The sequence below is a fragment of the Drosophila novamexicana genome, unplaced genomic scaffold (assembly GCF_003285875.2).
Source record: "Drosophila novamexicana strain 15010-1031.04,08,12 unplaced genomic scaffold, DnovRS2.1 tig00000689-arrow-pilon, whole genome shotgun sequence".
NCBI classification, from domain to species: Eukaryota; Metazoa; Arthropoda; class Insecta; order Diptera; family Drosophilidae; genus Drosophila; species Drosophila novamexicana.
Genome location: NW_020824818.1, coordinates 3,348,734 through 3,368,198, shown reverse-complemented (window position 1 = coordinate 3,368,198; position 19,465 = coordinate 3,348,734). Strand labels below are relative to the sequence as shown.

General features: G+C 38.8%; 2 protein-coding genes across 2 annotated transcripts; both read right to left on the bottom strand.

Moving 5' to 3' along the window:
- Positions 1-16,712: 16,712 nt before the first annotated feature.
- Positions 16,713-17,417, bottom strand: LOC115763281 (P protein-like). The gene has a single exon (XM_030705759.1). The coding sequence runs from the start codon at positions 17,415-17,417 to the stop codon at positions 16,713-16,715; it is 705 nt and encodes a 234-aa protein (XP_030561619.1).
- LOC115763200 (P protein-like) lies at positions 17,410-19,095 on the bottom strand. The gene is made up of 2 exons (XM_030705663.1): positions 17,619-19,095; positions 17,410-17,563 (listed from the first exon to the last, which is right to left on the bottom strand). The coding sequence occupies exons 1-2, from the start codon at positions 18,846-18,848 to the stop codon at positions 17,501-17,503; spliced, it is 1,293 nt and encodes a 430-aa protein (XP_030561523.1). The 5' UTR covers positions 18,849-19,095; the 3' UTR covers positions 17,410-17,500.
- Positions 19,096-19,465: the final 370 nt, after the last annotated feature.

The window sequence follows — 19,465 nt, the reverse complement described above, 5'->3', positions numbered from 1 at the left end:
AGAAAGCTGAAACTTTTCAGTTTATGTAATAAAAGCTGAAAGAACTTCATTTTCAAATGTTGAAAATTTTTGGTAAATGTTTATGTATTATGTTTACCAACCTTCAAACGTATAATTTTAATATCTTTATAAGAATTAATTAAAATATTATATTAATGTATGAGTGCAAGCATTCATTTAGCAGGGAACAAGTTTGAATTTCTACACTTACATTAACTGATTTTAGATGTGAGTGAGAGCATGTAATATGCACGTACGCCACAGTGTGCTGATAGCTGGTAGAGTATTTTGTGCAGTGTATGCGCGCCAGAGAACGAGAGTGCGCGAGCATACGAGAGAGCGAGAGCGAAAGTAAAAGGCAGTGAGAGCAAGTGCTGGAGAGCTGGCTTCTTGTTTTTGCCTCTGTTTTTGCTTTATAAAACTTTTATTTTGACAAACACAAAAAGCACGCGGACCGCCTGACACAGAGCCAAAATAAAAGGGGCAGGGGCGAAAATGCGGATGAGTTGGCAGGCGCGCTAAGTGGGTGCGTGGAGATGTATGTATGTGTGTGTGTGCTACGTGTGTTTCTTGATGTGTGTGTGTGTGTTGTTGCGTTTGTTTATTTGTTTGTTTTGTTACATTATTTTTGGGCTGGTGAAGAACGCTAAGCGCGAATGCCAGGCAACTGCAAAGACAAAAGCCAAGAAATGCAAAAATCAGACGCTGCAAACTTGTTGAAGAAATATTTGTGCAGGCGCACGTATGTGTGTGTGTGGTGTGTGTGTGTGTGCTTTGAGTGTATGCATGTGTGTGCTTAGGTGTATAAATAACTCTCAGTTGCGCTTTAAACCTCCGGCAGTTGCTTCACCTAGCAAAAGGGGGAAATAAAGCCATTCAGGGATAAGGTTGGATAAGGTAAGGGGGCATTTGCATATATATACACACACACACACACATACAGGCGCGCACACACACGTAGACGCATGTAGAAGCATATATTGCAAAGCGCAACATGTTGATTTAACACGTGTTCCCGTCGCACGTGTGAGCTTACATGTGTGTGCGTGTGTGTGTGTGTGTACGTGTGTGCTGTAATTACTGCATGTCGGGGGAAAATGTAATTAATTAACTCTATGCTAATTGCAATTTGATTGCAAAATGCAGCAAAGGGAAGAATATTTCCAGTTAAATGCTAGAGACATTTCCTAGTGGCAAAAGTACTTTTCCTTGCATCGCAAGTAAGAAGTGCTTGTGAAATATAAGTATATATATTTATTTAAAAGTGATAAAGAAGAGTTAGTAAGGAAAAAATGCCGATGCCTAAATACACGCAATCGACATATATATATATATATATATATATATATATATACTTAAACAAAGGAATATTATTTTTCTTATTGAAACCAAAATATGCAGAGCTCGTTCATTCTATTGAGACTTGACCTAAATTAAATAAGCTAGCTTAATTTAATAAAAATAAGAAGAAAATGATTGATGATTAATTCATGTGAGTGCTTTATTTTAGTTAGTTTAGTTTCTTTTTGAGATAACTCACAAATAAAAAAAATTGTTTGCACAAAATGCTAAACGTGGCATGAAGTTCCTCTGGCACTTTTATGATAAAGTACTTCAATTCCGCATCTCCTACAAATAAATTCTGCAGCAAAAATAAATATCTGTGTCAAGTTTAAGGATTATATTTCAGTAACATATTGAAACAGGAAATCAGCTGTGGCATATACATATATCATGCATATACATATATATTAAATATATTTGCATACATAGTATTAATTTTATATAATATATATACATTTCATTTGTGGTGTCGCAGATGTTGCTTTCATCACGTTCTGTGCTAAAGTTACAATATCCTTTCCAAGTACATAAAAAAAACCTTTGCAAACACGCTGAAAGTATGTTGCATCTGAGAAGCTGGAGCCAAAGGAGTTGTAGGAGATTTGGCCACATGTTGTGGCGCCTAACACATGCCTCCAGCCTCCAGCCTCCAGTCTCTTTGGGGGCATCGTTTCCGCAATGACCGCCGTTGCGTGCCCAAGTGGCCTCAAAGCAAGATTTTCGCAGCACGCCACGTGTAATCTCCCCCGCCCCTCACCAACTCCATGCGTGGCACAGCGTAATGCGGCTTTCTTTTCTCACACAATACGTTTGCAGCGCTTTAGCTGTGTTTTTAGTTTTGCATTGTGTGTTTTCTTACGCCTTGCTTTCCTTTATTTTCCTTTGTTTTTCTTAATTTTTTTTTTCTGATTGTGTGCTCGCATTCGTTTTCGTTGAGCTTTGGGGCTTTTGGGGTTTTTCTTCTGTTGGCTTTGATTGCTTTAAGTTTTGCTTTCGGATGATTGCCAGCGCAAAAGGCGTAGCCAGATTCAGATTCCGCTGTGATAGCTCTTTGAACTGAATGATATCCATAGGGCTATCAGGCAGCTGGCCGGGCTAACGAGATTCAGGACCGATGCTTTAGTTGGTTTCACATGCTCTGCAAGCCAACCCCAAATTCATCTGACCCCTAAAGATACTATATTGATTGCTATTCAATATATTCTAAATTTGAATATAAAATATTCCATTGTAGCGTTTATTTCATTATAGAATTTAACACACAACGCAAAGCTTTTTATGGGCCACCCAACACCGTCAACACAATTCAAAATGTATGACAAAATTTCGGCTGAATGCACAATATCAAATCAAATCAATTTGATTGCCACCGCAATTGAATGCCATGTGCCAATCTATTATAGCCAAATATTATATTTGCTTAAATTCATTATACAACTTTTAAAGCGACGCACAAGGCACAAGGCTTGACGACTCGCGCTGGTTCGAACCTAGCATCCCTTTTTATAATATATCAACTGAATGAGAAATATTTTTATTACCAGACTGAACTCAAGTTCAAATTCAGTTTTTAGTCATTTCATTCCAAATATCCTTTTAATTAGTACATATCTTTTAGTTTCTTACTATTATATTCGATCTTAACTTTATATAGAGTACTTCAGAAATAGCTAGCCATAAATATTGAGTTAATTTTCAAATTTAATGGCGAACTTGTCCAGTGGACAATCAACATTTTATGCGCATTTCCAAACTGACAACTATTCGAATTAAGAGTTCAACAACTTCCATGTGTAAACTCACATGACTTTTGCGCGGCCAGTCGAAACATTTTATGGCCACGCAAGGGAGAATCGTAATAATAATATGCGTTCAGTCAATTAGCCAGCAGCCAAATTGGCAACGCGCAATTTATGCGCATACAATCAGCAGTCACTGTGCTCGACGTGACATTTATGCCACGGTTCTAATTTATGCAGCGCATTTCAAAATATTTCTAACATATCCACAAACACTTTCCATTCGTTCTTAATTAGTACACACTAAGAGAAAAATCCAAGAATTTTACTTACATATTGATTACGAACTCCATCTAATTCAACCTAAATCGAAGTTCTTTAAGTTGAATGGGAAATTCGTTTTCAAAAGACTTTTCTTAGATACCAAAAATTCCTAATAACTTTTTAAGTTTATTTAAAGTATGAAATCAAGGATAATTCATACATCAATAGAGTATTTTCCATGGGGGAGAAGTACTTGATATCTGAAAAGGAAAACGTTGTGCTATGCGCTTGAAAAAACAGCTAATTTGAATGCTTGGCACAGCCTGGCCTTTTGTTTTCAGTTGCCGCTTTTCTATTTTCACTTTTCCATTTCCAACTTGACTTTCTGATTTCAATTGCAAATGAACTTTTCTGCATATTGTTTTCCAATCTACTTCTTGTCTGGCTAAAGACGCCTCAGGATGCGCTCACCGATTTCTGCTCTGTGTGTGTTTGTTTGTTTGTCTATGTACTGAGAGCCAGCACACACACACACACACACACACACATGTCAGCCACAAAAATAAAACCAAATGCAGCTATCGAGTGGCAACTGCTAAGCGGCTTCCCTGCCATTTGCCGTCCTCAGCCACGTCCTCACACCCCTCACCCCATGACCTCTCCAGTTATTTCTAATTAAAGGGTAATTCTGTAACATAGTGTGGTACGAGCTGCTTACACCACTGTCCACTCAATTAGGTGCAGTACTTAAGCTTCAGCTTGACATTCACCAGATGTTGGCAGTAAAAAGACAAACTTAAAGAACTAAGAATATTGAAAAGGTTTCTTTAACGCATGCTTGAAAGTTCTTTCAGATATATTCTCTAAGCCAGGCACCAAATTTTAAAGTAAAAGTCAAGTACTCAGAAATGATAGCCTTTAGAGCTTTCACTGTACCGTAACTATACTTATGCTAAATATACTTTAATTAAGGTAAGCTAGAGCAAGCCTAAAACTGACGCACATCAAGGCGGCGGAGGCTCAAAGACTGACAAATTGCTCTAAATTTATGCTCATAATAGAACGCAGCATGTGGTGCTTATTTATGTGCGTATGTGTGTGTGTGTTTGTTAGTATTAGTGCAGTTGCCACATCTGCCAGAAGATGAGTTGCAACAATAGAACAAACAAGCCAGAGACAAACCGATGCGACATGCTCCCATATTTACATAGAGAATTGTCCAAAAGCCAACAAACGTGGCCAAGTCACGTTTATCGTCCACAGACGGCACAGTTCTTGAATCAGCTGCTCGATGTGTGGCCCCAGGCAGAAATTGAAAAACAAAATTAAGTTCTACTGCCTTTAAAGGGAATATGTAAATTAAGCACAAAAGCGCAAAAGTTTTGACAACTTTTGTTTGGAATTATTGATGAGAAGCCTTGCTGAACTTTTCACTTTTAAAGCGCACCAATTTTGCCTTTTTAATATTTCTTATCAGTTCTTTTGGTTATAGTTTCTTAAAGTGATGCCTAATGATAGAAATTTATTCACGCTGCAGCGTTGTTAAATATTCAACACAAATACGCCCTGTCCGCCCACAAGGCTTGCAAAAAAACTAGACTAAACAAGTAAGAGGTTCTAGTCGGGAGCTCCCAACTATCCTCTAGTTGGGGGATACCTCTTCTTCCAGAATCAAATGCATATAAATATTCTATTTTAGAAGCTATATGTCAAGTTTGGTGACTCTAGCTCTTATTATTTACCAAAATTGCCCAAAAAACAGGATATCGATATCGATTCTTATCGATTGCTTGGAAACGGAGTCAGTTCTCGACTATCGGAAACAAACTCGATCTGCGCGGGAGCTAGGAGCATCTACATCTAAAATTTCATAGGTTCTGAGATCCTTGCGTTCATACATACGGACGGACGGACGGACGGACGGACAGACAGACGGACATGGCTAGATCGACTCAGCTATTTATGCTGAACAAGAATATATATACTTTATGGGGTCGGAGTTTCTTCCTTCTGCCTGTTTCATATATTTGGCTTTCGCACAAATACAATATACCCTTATACCCATTTTTAATGTGTTCAGGGTATAAAAAGCCAAACTTCGTGAAAATCGGATGAGATTTGGCCGAGATATGAGGGTGGTAAATTTTGACCCATGTCTATATACGAATCTTGGGGTAAGATTTGGACATGCATTTCGACTAAAAAATCGCTGTTCAGATTTGAATGCCAGATTAATCTTGAGGGAAAAACATGAAGAAAAAGCCAAACTTCGTGGAAATCGGATGAGATTTGCCCGAGTTATGGGGGTGGTAATTTTTGACCCATGTCTATAAGTTAACAGAGGTCAAAATGCAACATAACACCAGCCGCAGATGCTGACATAGCTCTGGGCCGGATGTTCTTGCACGACGGCAGCGCACGAGGCGCAAGCTAAGCATTCTAGCGGCCGTTGTGAAAGCACACAATAGCTTAGGTATTTTTGATCAATCTTTTGTAAATTTAGTTTTTAATGCGGCTTTCACTGAGGCACATCGGCCCAGAGACTTCGCGCGTAAATTAACTCACTCACTACGGCGTATCGGCCAAATAAAGTTAAATATAGATAATCCGCAAGGATTATTATTTAAATCTTAATTTATATACGAATCTTGGGGTAAGATTTGGACATGAATTTCGACTAAAAAATCGGTGTTCAGATTTGAATGCCAGATTAATCTAGAGGGAAACCCATGAAGAAAAATCCAAACTTCGTGAAAATCGGATGAGATTTGGCCGAGATATGGGGGTGGTAAATTTTGACCCATGTCTATATACGAATCTTTGGGTAAGATTTGGACATGAATTTCGACTAAAAAATCGGTGTTCAGATTCGAATGCCAGATTAATCTAGAGGGAAAACCATGAAGAAAAATCCAAACTTCGTGAAAATCGGATGAGATTTGGCCGAGATATGGGGGTGGTAAATTTTGACCCATATCTATATACGAATCTTGGGGTAAGATTTGGACATGAATTTCGTCCAAAAAATCGGTGTCGAGATTTGAATTCCAGATTAATCTAAAGGGGAAAACCATGAAGAAAACGCCAAACTTCGTGGAAATCGGATGAGATTTTACCGAGTTATGGGGGTGGTGATTTTTGACCCATGTCTAGATACGAATCTTGGGGTAAGATTTGGACATGAATTTCGACTAAAAAATCGGTGTTCAGATTTGAATGCCAGATTAATCTAGAGGGAAAACCATGAAGAAAAAGCCAAACTTCGTGGAAATCGGATGAGATTTGGCCGAGATATGGGGGTGGTAAATTTTGACCCATGTCTATATACGAATCTTGGGGTAAGATTTGGACATGAATTTCGTCCAAAAAATCGGTGTCGAGATTTGAATTCCAGATTAATCTAAAGGGGAAAACCATGAAGAAAACGCCAAACTTCGTGGAAATCGGATGAGATTTGACCGAGTTATGGGGGTGGTATATTTTGACCCATGGGTATATACGATTCTGGGGGTAAGATTTGGACATGCATTTCGACTAAAATATCGGTGTTCAGATTTGAATGCCAGATTAATCTAGAGGGAAAACCATGAAGAAAACGCCAAACTTCGTGGAAATCGGATGAGATTTGACCGAGTTATGGGTAATTTTTGACCCATGTCTATATACGAATCTTGGGGTAAGATTTGGACATGCATTTCGACTAAAAACTCGGTGTTCAGATTTGAATGCCTGATTAATCTAGAGGGAAAATCATGAAGAAAAATCCAAACTTCGTGAAAATCGGATGAGATTTGGCCGAGATATGGGGGTGGTAAATTTTGACCCATGTCTATATACGAATCTTGGGGTAAGATTTGGACATGAATTTCGACTAAAAAATCGGTGTTCAGATTTGAATGCCAGATTAATCTAGAGGGAAAACCATGAAGAAAAAGCCAAACTTCGTGGAAATCGGATGAGATTTGACCGAGTTATGGGTAATTTTTGACCCATGTCTATATACGAATCTTGGGGTAAGATTTGGACATGCATTTCGACTAAAAACTCGGTGTTCAGATTTGAATGCCTGATTAATCTAGAGGGAAAATCATGAAGAAAAAGCCAAACTTCGTGGAAATCGGATGAGATTTGACCGAGTTATGGGCGTGGTAATTTTTGACCCATGTCTATATACGAATCTTGGGGAAAGATTTGGACATGAATTTCGTCCAAAAAATCGGTGTCGAGATTTGAATGCCACATTAATCTAGAGGGAAACCCATGAAGAAAAAGCCAAACTTCGTGGAAATCGGATGAGATTTGACCGAGTTATGGGTAATTTTTGACCCATGTCTATATACGAATCTTGGGGTAAGATTTGGACATGCATTTCGACTAAAAACTCGGTGTTCAGATTTGAATGCTAGATTAATCTAGAGGGAAAACCATGAAGAAAAATCCAAACTTCGTGAAAATCGGATGAGATTTGACCGAGTTATGGGGGTGGTAATTTTTCACCTATGTCTATATACGGGGTAAGATTTGGACATGAATTTCGACTAAAAAATCGGTGTCGAGATTTGAATGCCAGATTAATCTAGAGGGAAAACCATGAAGAAAAATCCAAACTTCGTAAAAATCGGATTAGATTTGACCGAGTTATGGGGGTGGTAATTTTTGACCCATGTCTATATACGAATCTTGGGGTAAGATTTGGACATGAATTTCGACTGAAAAATCGGTGTACAGATTTGAATGCCAGATTAATCTAGAGGGAAAACCATGAAGAAAAATCCAAACTTCGTGAAAATCGGATGAAATTTGGCCGAGATATGGGGGTGGTAAATTTTGACCCGTGTCTATATACGAATCTTGGGGTAAGATTTGGACATGCATTTCGACTAAAAAATCGGTGTTCAGATTTGAATGCCAGATTAATCTAGAGGGAAAACCATGAAGAAAACGCCAAACTTCGTGGAAATCGGATGAGATTTGACCGAGTTATGGGGGTGGTAAATTTTGACCCATATCTATATACGAATCTTGGGGTAAGATTTGGACATGCATTTCGACTAAAAAATCGGTGTTCAGATTTGAATGCCAGATTAATCTAGAGGGAAAACCATGAAGAAAAATCCAAACTTCGTGAAAATCGGATGAGATTTGACCGAGTTATGGGGGTGGTCATTTTTGACCCATGTCTATATACGAATCTTGGGGTAAGATTTGGACATGAATTTCGACTAAAAAATCGGTGTTCAGATTTGAATGCCTGATTAATCTAGAGGGAAAATCATGAAGAAAAATCCAAACTTCGTGAAAATCGGATGAGATTTGGCCGAGATATGGGGGTGGTAAATTTTGACCCATGTCTATATACGAATCTTGGGGTAAGATTTGGACATGAATTTCGTCCAAAAAATCGGTGTCGAGATTTGAATTCCAGATTAATCTAAAGGGGAAAACCATGAAGAAAACGCCAAACTTCGTGGAAATCGGATGAGATTTGACCGAGTTATGGGGGTGGTAATTTTTGACCCATGTCTATATACGAATCTTGGAGTAAGATTCGGACATGCATTTTGACTAAAATAACGGTGTTCAGATTTGAATGCCAGATTAATCTAGAGGGAAAACCATGAAGAAAACGCCAAACTTCGTGGAAATCGGATGAGATTTGACCGAGTTATGGGGGTGGTGATTTTTGACCCATGTCTAGATACGAATCTTGGGGTAAGACTTGGACATGAATTTCGACTAAAAAATCGGTGTTCAGATTTGAATGCCAGATTAATCTAGAGGGAAAACCATGAAGAAAACGCCAACTTCGTGGAAATCGGATGAGATTTGACCGAGATATGGGGGTGGTAATTTTTGACCCATGTCTATATACGAATCTTGGGGTAAGATTTGGACATGCATTTCGACTAAAATATCGGTGTTCAGATTTGAATGCCAGATTAATCTAGAGGGAAAACCATGAAGAAAACGCCAAACTTCATGGAAATCGGATGAGATTTGACCGAGTTATGGGGGTGGTGATTTTTGACCCATGTCTAGATACGAATCTTGGACATGAATTTCGAATAAAAAATCGGTGTTCAGATTTGAATGCCAGATTAATCTAGAGGGAAAACCATGAAGAAAAAGCCAAACTTCGTGGAAATCGGATGAGATTTGACCGAGATATGGGGGTGGTAAATTTTGACCCATATCTATATACGAATCTTGGGGTAAGATTTGGGCATGCATTTCGACTAAAAAATCGGTGTTCAGATTTGAATGCCAGATTAATCTAGAGGGAAAACCATGAAGAAAAATCCAAACTTCGTGAAAATCGGATGAAATTTGGCCGAGATATGGGGGTGGTAAATTTTGACCCATGTCTATATACGAATCTTGGGGTAAGATTTGGACATGAATTTCGACTAAAAAATCGGTGTTCAGATTTGAATGCCAGATTAATCTAGAGGGAAAACCATGAAGAAAACGCCAAACTTCGTGGAAATCGGATGAGATTTGACCGAGATATGGGGGTGGTAATTTTTGACCCATGTCTATATACGAATCTTGGGGTAAGATTTGGACATGCATTTCGACTAAAAAATCGGTGTCGAGATTTGAATGCCAGATTAATCTAGAGGGAAAACCATGAAGAAAACGCCAAACTTCGTGGAAATCGGATGAGATTTGACCGAGTTATGGGGGTGGTGATTTTTGACCCATGTCTAGATACGAATCTTGGGGTAAGATTTGGACATGAATTTCGACTAAAAAATCGGTGTTCAGATTTGAATGCCTGATTAATCTAGAGGGAAAATCATGAAGAAAAATCCAAACTTCGTGAAAATCGGATGAGATTTGGCCGAGATATGGGGGTGGTAAATTTTGACCCATGTCTATATACGAATCTTGGGGTAAGATTTGGACATGAATTTCGTCCAAAAAATCGGTGTCGAGATTTGAATTCCAGATTAATCTAAAGGGGAAAACCATGAAGAAAACGCCAAACTTCGTGGAAATCGGATGAGATTTGACCGAGTTATGGGGGTGGTATATTTTGACCCATGGGTATATACGAATCTTGGGGTAAGATTTGGACATGCATTTCGACTAAAATATCGGTGTTCAGATTTGAATGCCAGATTAATTTAGAGGGAAAACCATGACGAAAACGCCAAACTTCGTGGAAATCGGATGAGATTTGACCGAGTTATGGGGGTGGTGATTTTTGACCCATGTCTATATACGAATCTTGGGGTAAGATTTGGACATGCATTTCGACTAAAAACTCGGTGTTCAGATTTGAATGCCTGATTAATCTAGAGAGAAAATCATGAAGAAAAATCCAAACTTCGTGAAAATCGGATGAGATTTGGCCGAGATATGGGGGTGGTAAATTTTGACCCATGTCTATATACGAATCTTGGGGTAAGATTTGGACATGAATTTCGTCCAAAAAATCGGTGTCGAGATTTGAATTCCAGATTAATCTAGAGGGAAAACCATCAAGAAAACGCCAAGCTTCGTGGAAATCGGATGAGATTTGACCGAGTTATGGGCGTGGTAATTTTTGACCCATGTCTATATACGAATCTTGGGGAAAGATTTGGACATGAATTTCGTCCAAAAAATCGGTGTCGAGATTTGAATGCCACATTAATCTAGAGGGAAACCCATGAAGAAAAAGCCAAACTTCGTGGAAATCGGATGAGATTTGACCGAGTTATGGGTAATTTTTGACCCATGTCTATATACGAATCTTGAGGTAAGATTTGGACATGCATTTCGACTAAAAACTCGGTGTTCAGATTTGAATGCTAGATTAATCTAGAGGGAAACCCATGAAGAAAAATCCAAACTTCGTGAAAATCGGATGAGATTTGACCGAGTTATGGGGGTGGTAATTTTTGACCTATGTCTATATACGAATCTTGGGGTAAGATTTGGACATGAATTTCGACTAAAAAATCGGTGTCGAGATTTGAATGCCAGATTAATCTAGAGGGAAAACCATGAAGAAAAATCCAAACTTCGTAAAAATCGGATGAGATTTGACCGAGTTATGGGGGTGGTAATTTTTGACCCATGTCTATATACGAATCTTGGGGTAAGATTTGGACATGAATTTCGACTAAAAAATCGGTGTACAGATTTGAATGCCAGATTAATCTAGAGGGAAAACCATGAAGAAAAATCCAAACTTCGTGAAAATCGGATGAAATTTGGCCGAGATATGGGGGTGGTAAATTTTGACCCGTGTCTATATACGAATCTTGGGGTAAGATTTGGACATGCATTTCGACTAAAAAATCGGTGTTCAGATTTGAATGCCAGATTAATCTAGAGGGAAAACCATGAAGAAAAATCCAAACTTCGTGGAAATCGGATGAGATTTGACCGAGTTATGGGGGTGGTAATTTTTGACCCATGTCTATGTACGAATCTTGGGGTAAGATTTGGACATGCATTTCGACTAAAAAATCGGTATCGAGATTTAAATGCCACATTAATCTAGAGGGAAAACCATGAAGAAAAAACCAAACTTCGTGAAAATCGGATGAAATTTGACCGAGTTATGGGGGTGGTAATTTTTGACCCATGTCTATGTACGAATCTTGGGGTAAGATTTAGACATGCATTTCGACTAAAAAATCGGTATCGAGATTTAAATGCCACATTAATCTAGAGGGAAAACCATGAAGAAAAAACCAAACTTCGTGAAAATCGGATGAAATTTGACCGAGTTATGGGGGTGGTAAATTTTGACCCATGTCTATATACGAATCTTGGGGTAAGATTTGGACATGCATTTCGACTAAAAAATCGCTGTTCAGATTTGAATTCCAGATTAATCTAGAGGGAAAACCATGAAGAAAACGCCAAACTTCGTGAAAATCGGATGAGATTTGGCCGAGATATGGGGGTGGTAAATTTTGACCCATGTCTATATACGAATCTTGGGGTAAGATTTGGACATGAATTTCGTCCAAAAAATCGGTGTCGAGATTTGAATTCCAGATTAATCTAGAGGGAAAACCATGAAGAAAACTCCAAACTTCGTGGAAATCGGATGAGATTGGACGGAGTTATGGGGGTGGTAAATTTTGACCCATGTCTATATACGAATCTTGGGGTAAGATTTGGACATGCATTTCGACTAAAAAATCGATGTTCAGATTTGAATGCCGGATTAATCTAGAGGGAAAACCATGAAGAAAAATCCTATATCATATATATATTCTATTATACTTAGAAGCTATATGTAAAGTTTGGTGACTCTAGCTCTTATTATTTACCAAAATTGCCCAAAAAACAGGATATCGATATCGATTCTTATCGATTGCTTGGAAACGGAGTCAGTTCTCGACTATCGGAAACAAACTCGATCTGCGCGGGAGCTAGGAGCATCTACATCTAAAATTTCATAGGTTCTGAGATCCTTGCGTTCATACATACGGACGGACGGACGGACAGACAGACGGACATGGCTAGATCGGCTCAGCTATTTATGCTGATCAAGAATATATATACTTTATGCGGTCGGAGTTGCTTCCTTCTGCCTGTTACATACCTTTGGATTTTGCACAAATACAATTTACCCTTTTTACCCATTTTTAATGGGTTTAGGGTATAAAAATTAAATAAAAGGGAGAGTAAGAATGTCTTCGGCAGACATTGGTAGACATTTCACTCTAGCAAATATGTGAAAAGAGTGAAGCTCGTAAATGCAGAGTTGAATGCAAAGATATTAAAAAAAAAAAAAACAGAATGCCATAGAAGGACCCACTTTTCGAACGATTTTTCAAGGCAGCTATAATGCTTATATGTAGGGAGCATAGCAAAACTTATAAATGCCGAGATCAAGATCAAGATACCTTGAAAAATATGTACTGCCTAGAAATTTGGCAAAAACTCATTATAACTACGCTCAATCTACAAACTCTGGGCTCATGCAAGTAGAAATCGATGCCCAAAAACAAAAATTCAAGGAATTGCATTTTTGTTAGCAATTTGTGCTTGCATTCATGACAAATACTAATTAGAAATGTACATACATTTAAAATTATAATCGTTATAAATGTGCTTAATTATATATGGATAGATAAATAGCTACTTCCAGCACTCACAGATGATTTTACTTGGAATTCTAATGCTCTTCGGGCTTAATATGCTCAGATGTGTGGACTATATGTGTGCGGATATTCATTTAAGTTTATATGTATCTTTGTGCTCTAAAGACGGGCATTTCATTTTGCTGTGTTGGACTTTTGAAACTTAGTAAATCATTTTCTAGTTATTTACCAAAAGTCTATTTGAGTTGCAGTTTGCAATTCGGACCTGTCAAACTTGCGGCTGCCTCTGAAATACACACACACACACACACACATATGTATTTTATTTATCTTTCTGCAAGTTTTAATTATATTTTCTGTGCATATAACACATACGTCCCGTTGTGCAAGGCACAATTTATGCCAATTTGTACAATTTATTGCAATTTATGCATTTTGCTAAACCATTTCTTTTCGCAAATTCAATTAAATTTATGTTACGGCCATTCATCAACGAGTCAGTTGGGTATCTTAATAAAAAGGTATGCATATTAAACAACTATCAAATGCCAAAACTCTTAATTCATTTGCTTTTGCTTTATTATTTTAGTTTATTTTTACGAGCTAGTGCACAATCGGTTGAATCAAGTTAGTTCAAAAGTCATTTGCAATTACGCAAACTTTTAAATATTTTCAAAAGCCCACAAATAATTCTCGTTTGGCCACAAACGAAGCATTGGGACCGCCTGTTGGTTCGGCCCAACTCCGTTTGCGTTTTCAATACCCTGTATACAATGAAACTACTTAGTTAAAAAGGATATAAATGGCAATGAACACATATGTGTAACAGATAAAAGAAGGCATCTCCGACCGCAAAAGTATATATTAATAAAAATCAAGAAGTACATCAAACGCAGAAAAACTAAATTTTTAACTTTCGGTAACTTTTACATTTTTACGGAATAATTATCGATTTTTAGCCCTCGCTTCTCAAGCATTTCTCAGAGATTATTGTGGCTAGATATACAAGACTTGGTATATTTTTCTCATATAGTACATATACAGTTTTAATAACTCCCTCGCTACCCTCATCTATTTTTGTGCATAAAGAATATTAAATACCATATAAATCTGACCATAAACAGTGAAGTTATTTAGCTCAAGTCAAGGGCTGAACACATATTGTTTGTGACATATTGTTATATGAACCCAACTCGTAGTTGGCCACAGGGTATCCTGTAGTCTGTCATTCTCGAGTAGAGTACATTTACTTGTGTTTTTTTACAATTTGTTGCTACTTCTTCATTTTTGTTACGGCTGTTACGAAAAAAAAAGTTCTAACAAATATTTTCGGCATCGGTTTTGCCGCATTCCATTGCGAAACTGCGGGAGCCTCGACGCGTCGCCTGTCAGTTGCCGACAGGAAATTTTTGTGATTTATATCACAATTTACTCGCATTTGTTACTGGCGTTCAGTGGGCCCCATCCCATTGGATACCTGCGTGCTCTTGTTATTGAATTAGATGCGGTGGAGGACCTACCTTACCTTAGTGCGAGTCCTAGTCCCAGTCTGTCGATGATAAATCAACGGGCTAACAAATTCTTAGCCTGCTTTTGCTTTGTTCTTACGAAACAACAACAACAACAACAACAACAACAACAAAATGGCACACGTGTCTTTGGGTTAACACAACTTAAGCCTTTTGTTTTTTGGAATGGTACGTTGGTTTCAGTTCTTTTTTTTCAAGAACCACTCGGTTTCATAAATTGCCATCTCTTTTGTTTCAAGCGTTTCGCTTGAGTTATTTTTAATTTCATGGGTGCAATTTCTCAGTGTCAGTTGTTTGAGAGCCTGTCACTGGCAGCAAAAGGGAAGAGTACCAAACAGAGAGAAAGAGAGAGAGAGAGAGAGAGAGAGAGAGTAATGATAGCTGGAGGTCGGAGAATATGGCACTCATTAGCTGCCCATTTTCCTTTGTTTTATTCATAAATATTTCATTACAAAGCCTGCCCAAAAATCATGCCAAATGCTTGCTGCTTGCGTTAAATTGAATTAGAGCCGCGTCCGTAATTAAGTAAGCCTCTTGTCATACCCTTTCCCAGTTTAAATGGCATTGCATTAGGGATTTTTAAATGCTCCCATAAGCACTTTAAAACTATGATTGACTGACTGACTGATTGATGATAAATGACATGAGATAATAGAAGTTATCTTTTATGATGAAAGTGAACACCCGAAAGTTTGGAAACTTAATTGGAAGTCCAATGAAATATATCGTGAAAATTCATTGGAGATGTCTTCTTAAAATGTGCGAAATTTATCAAGTACTATGTCCGGGCAAATCTGAGTTTTTATATATATTACAGAGCTGTTGAATCCAGACAACATAATAGATAGAAACATTTTTTTATATACCCCTACGAATTTAAGGCTTAAGAAACATCAATCATCGCAACGACAAATACAAATTTAAGTTTTCCCCGACCACTTCAATAAGAGAAACAAAAATTTGAAATAAAATTTTGCGCTGTTTATAGCAAGTCGCAAATTTTTGGAATCTTGTGTGGGCACAACAAGATTTATGGCCAGGTTAGCGGGCTCGGAAGACATTTGAGCGCTGCAATTTACGGCTAAAAAACAACAAACGAAAGCCAAACAAATGTAGTTTCTCGGTCGCATTTGGCTGACTGATTGTTTAAATGAGACGGCGTGCACTCAAACAAAAAACAACAACAAAGAAAATGTTTATTGATTTTATAGATGTGCACTTTGGGAGCTTATGTCCTTTTTGTGCCGCCGCCCATTGACATGCGTTTGATTGATTGGCCCACACTGGCCAAGGAGCAAGGACCGAGCACCGAGATGCTTGGTCTGGGACAGCAGCACTTACATAACTAACAAAACTTTAGGGTATCTGGAGAACAGTTTAGTTCGGTTTATTGCCCGCATGTTTTGCACATTTTATGTGGCCCAAATGGATTTCACGTAGATAAATTGCTTGTAATTACCGCTGAAATGGCAAAAGAGGTACGTTCGAATAGTTTGGCAAATTTGATAGCATTCGCACTTGCAACAAGGTGGAAGGGACGGGGTTAAAAGCATACAGAGAAGTGAAATTTCAAAATAGCCAAAAATTGGAATATGAACTATCTGTGCGTGCAATATATGTGCTAAATGCCAAATGGACCTACGCTGAAAATCGATATTTATCGATTTCGTATCTAGCAATCTTGAAGTTCCTAGAGGTTATTGGCATACTTCTATTGATAACAGTTTGATAAAATTTTATTTGACTATTAGACTGACAGATATGCAATTTAAGTTAGTTAACTAATTATAGGATGGTGGATCATGCCAGTTGCAGAGACAGTGGGCAATCAGAAGGTAAATGGTGGCCGTCAACACCGTTGCCATCATTATGGGAAATCCGATGAGAAAGAAGCCTTTAAAGGTTATATGATAGCCATACTGATGGGCAATGCCGGCAGTTACAACGTTCGCGGAAGCGCCAATTAGTGTTCCATTGCCACCAAAACAAGCGCCAAATAAAAGGGACCAAACCAGAGGTGGAAATGATAGACCAAGATCGTGATTGTTCGCCAGTTTGATAACCAGCTTAAGCATCATGGTTGTTATGGGTATGTTGTCCACAAAGGCGGATGTCAAGGCGCTCACCCAAATGATCAGCAGAATGCTCACCGCCAGCTGATGACTCTTGCCAACACTCATAATAATGCCGACAGTCAGTTCTCCCACCCAATCGATCACGCCCATCTCAACAATTGACTCCATTAGCACAAAGAGTGCGGCAAAGAAGATCAGAGTGCCCCACTCGACACCCTCCAGCACAGCATCAATGTCCGGCTTATTGGCCAGGATCAGCAGCAGTATCGCCGCCAACATCGCAACCCAGCACAGTGTGGCACCTGCGAATACTGGCAGAGATTGCATAAAGAACATCAGAATGGCAAAGGTGAACGCAATGGTGCACTTGATTAGTAGCGGCTTGTTCTTAATTTTGCAATTTGCCTTCATATCCGATAGTGTTTTCTGAAAGTCGACTTTCTCTGAGTTATCCTGATTTTTTAATCGCTCCAGCAGCGCTTCAATGCGCTTCGTCACATTTTGGGACATTTGGGTATCGGCGTTACCCAACCTACTTGCCTGTTTCTGAAGCTTATCTAAAGATGTGCGCATCTCAGATGGTAAATTACTGGTAAAGAGCTTTTTGCGTACCATAAAATACAGAAGAAGGAAACCAAGCATCATGGACAGAATGACACCGGGAAACATATGCAGTATAAAATTACCAAAATCCATGCCATGTGTCTGCGCATACGGATCGGTGGCAACAACCACATTGGGTGGATCCCCGACTGGGGTCAGTGTGCCACCAATATTGGCGAAGATCGCAATGCTAATTAGCACCACAGTGGTGCTCAATGCCAACGATTCACATAGACGTATCGTAACTGGCACCATTAACAATACCATCGTCACATTGTCCAGAAATGCCGAAAGAAAGCCTGTGAACATGCACAAATAGAACAGGAGCATCCAAACGTTACCCTTTGACATCTGATACGCATAGACGGACAGAAAATCAAAAACGCCTGTCTCGGCGAGCATGGAAACCATTATCATCATGGCAAAGAGTAGCATTAGGGTCTCCATATCGATCCACGAGACTATCGTACTCAGTTCCGGCTTAGCATCCAGCATGCTGAGCACTCCAATGGCAGCTGTTGCCACCAGGAGGGCGGCCAGTGTCCGATCCGTAATATCCCAAATGATGAGCACATAGAGGAAAATCAATAGCAATATCCCGCACACTACGCCCACATTTGCGTTCATCGGATTCGCGTTAATGGTCAGATATAATGCCATTGGGTCCTTATGAAGATTCAATAGCGATACCTGCAGATTGCTGAAATCGCTTCTCATCTGCGCGCTGCGTCCAAATAAATTGAATTGCCTGATACTGGAGCACCCCTCCAAGGTGAAATACTTCTTAACTTTGCCGACATTCGTGCTGGCGGGATCGAACAAATAGACTTGCCACTCATCTGATTTCCAAGCGGACTTGTTTGCCGATTGATCAAACCTCTCCACTGTCACAATGATGCGGGGCTGGGTTTCGGTTGCGATTTTTGGATTATTTGTGCAAGCCTCATCGACGGGACCTGATAATGTTATGGTGATTTGATCGCCTTTCGGTTTTTCTCGTAGCCTTGACAGATGCGCCTTTTGTGACTGTAGGGGCACAATCAAATCATGTGGCTCGTGCGGTGTTGTCTTGATCAGGAATATTGTAAAGTATAGCCAGAGGATTACAAATACTGTTATCTTGACAAACGTGCCCACACGCCTTAGAATGTTACGCCGACGAAGCTGCTCATCGTTGAGCTCTGTGTAATCATCTGTGTAGGAGCGGCGGCCCGCCGTAACATGGCCCAAAGCAGCCATACGAAGCAAATATTAAGCTAAGAGAATATAAAAAATAAACTAAATATATCAGGCACCCAACCCAACCCAACTGGACCCCCACAGCCGCCTTTGGTTGGATTTTTTACAGATATTTTTTAAGGATTTCCGAAAAAAAGGATAAATTCAACAACGACGAAAAAAAACCATTTTAAATTTTAATAGGAAGACCTTTTTACACCCTCGAAGACATTTAGCATACATCTTAATTTTGACAGGTTTTGAAAGTATGCTAAAAGCATAGTAAGGCTGATATTTTAAAGAAAATATGTATGACTGAAATTTCTATGCTATGATAAAGTGATCATCTGCATAGTTTTGTCAAGATATCTGCAGAAATAAGAGACAAGTCATATTGATACAAACAAAAAAGAACATGGCCAGAGAGCCTGGGGTATTAATACTGTTTAGCGTCGAACCAGCAACCAACACGTCGCCGGATCAAATTAATGGTTGTCAACAATAATAAGAAATACGAAGACCTACCTAACATTAAGTAAGAACTCGGCAACACTTGCATTTTTGGCACTATTCATTTGAACCGGGCAATGCCGAGTAATATTTTCCAATACCCTTGTGTGTATAAAAATTTATTTGCT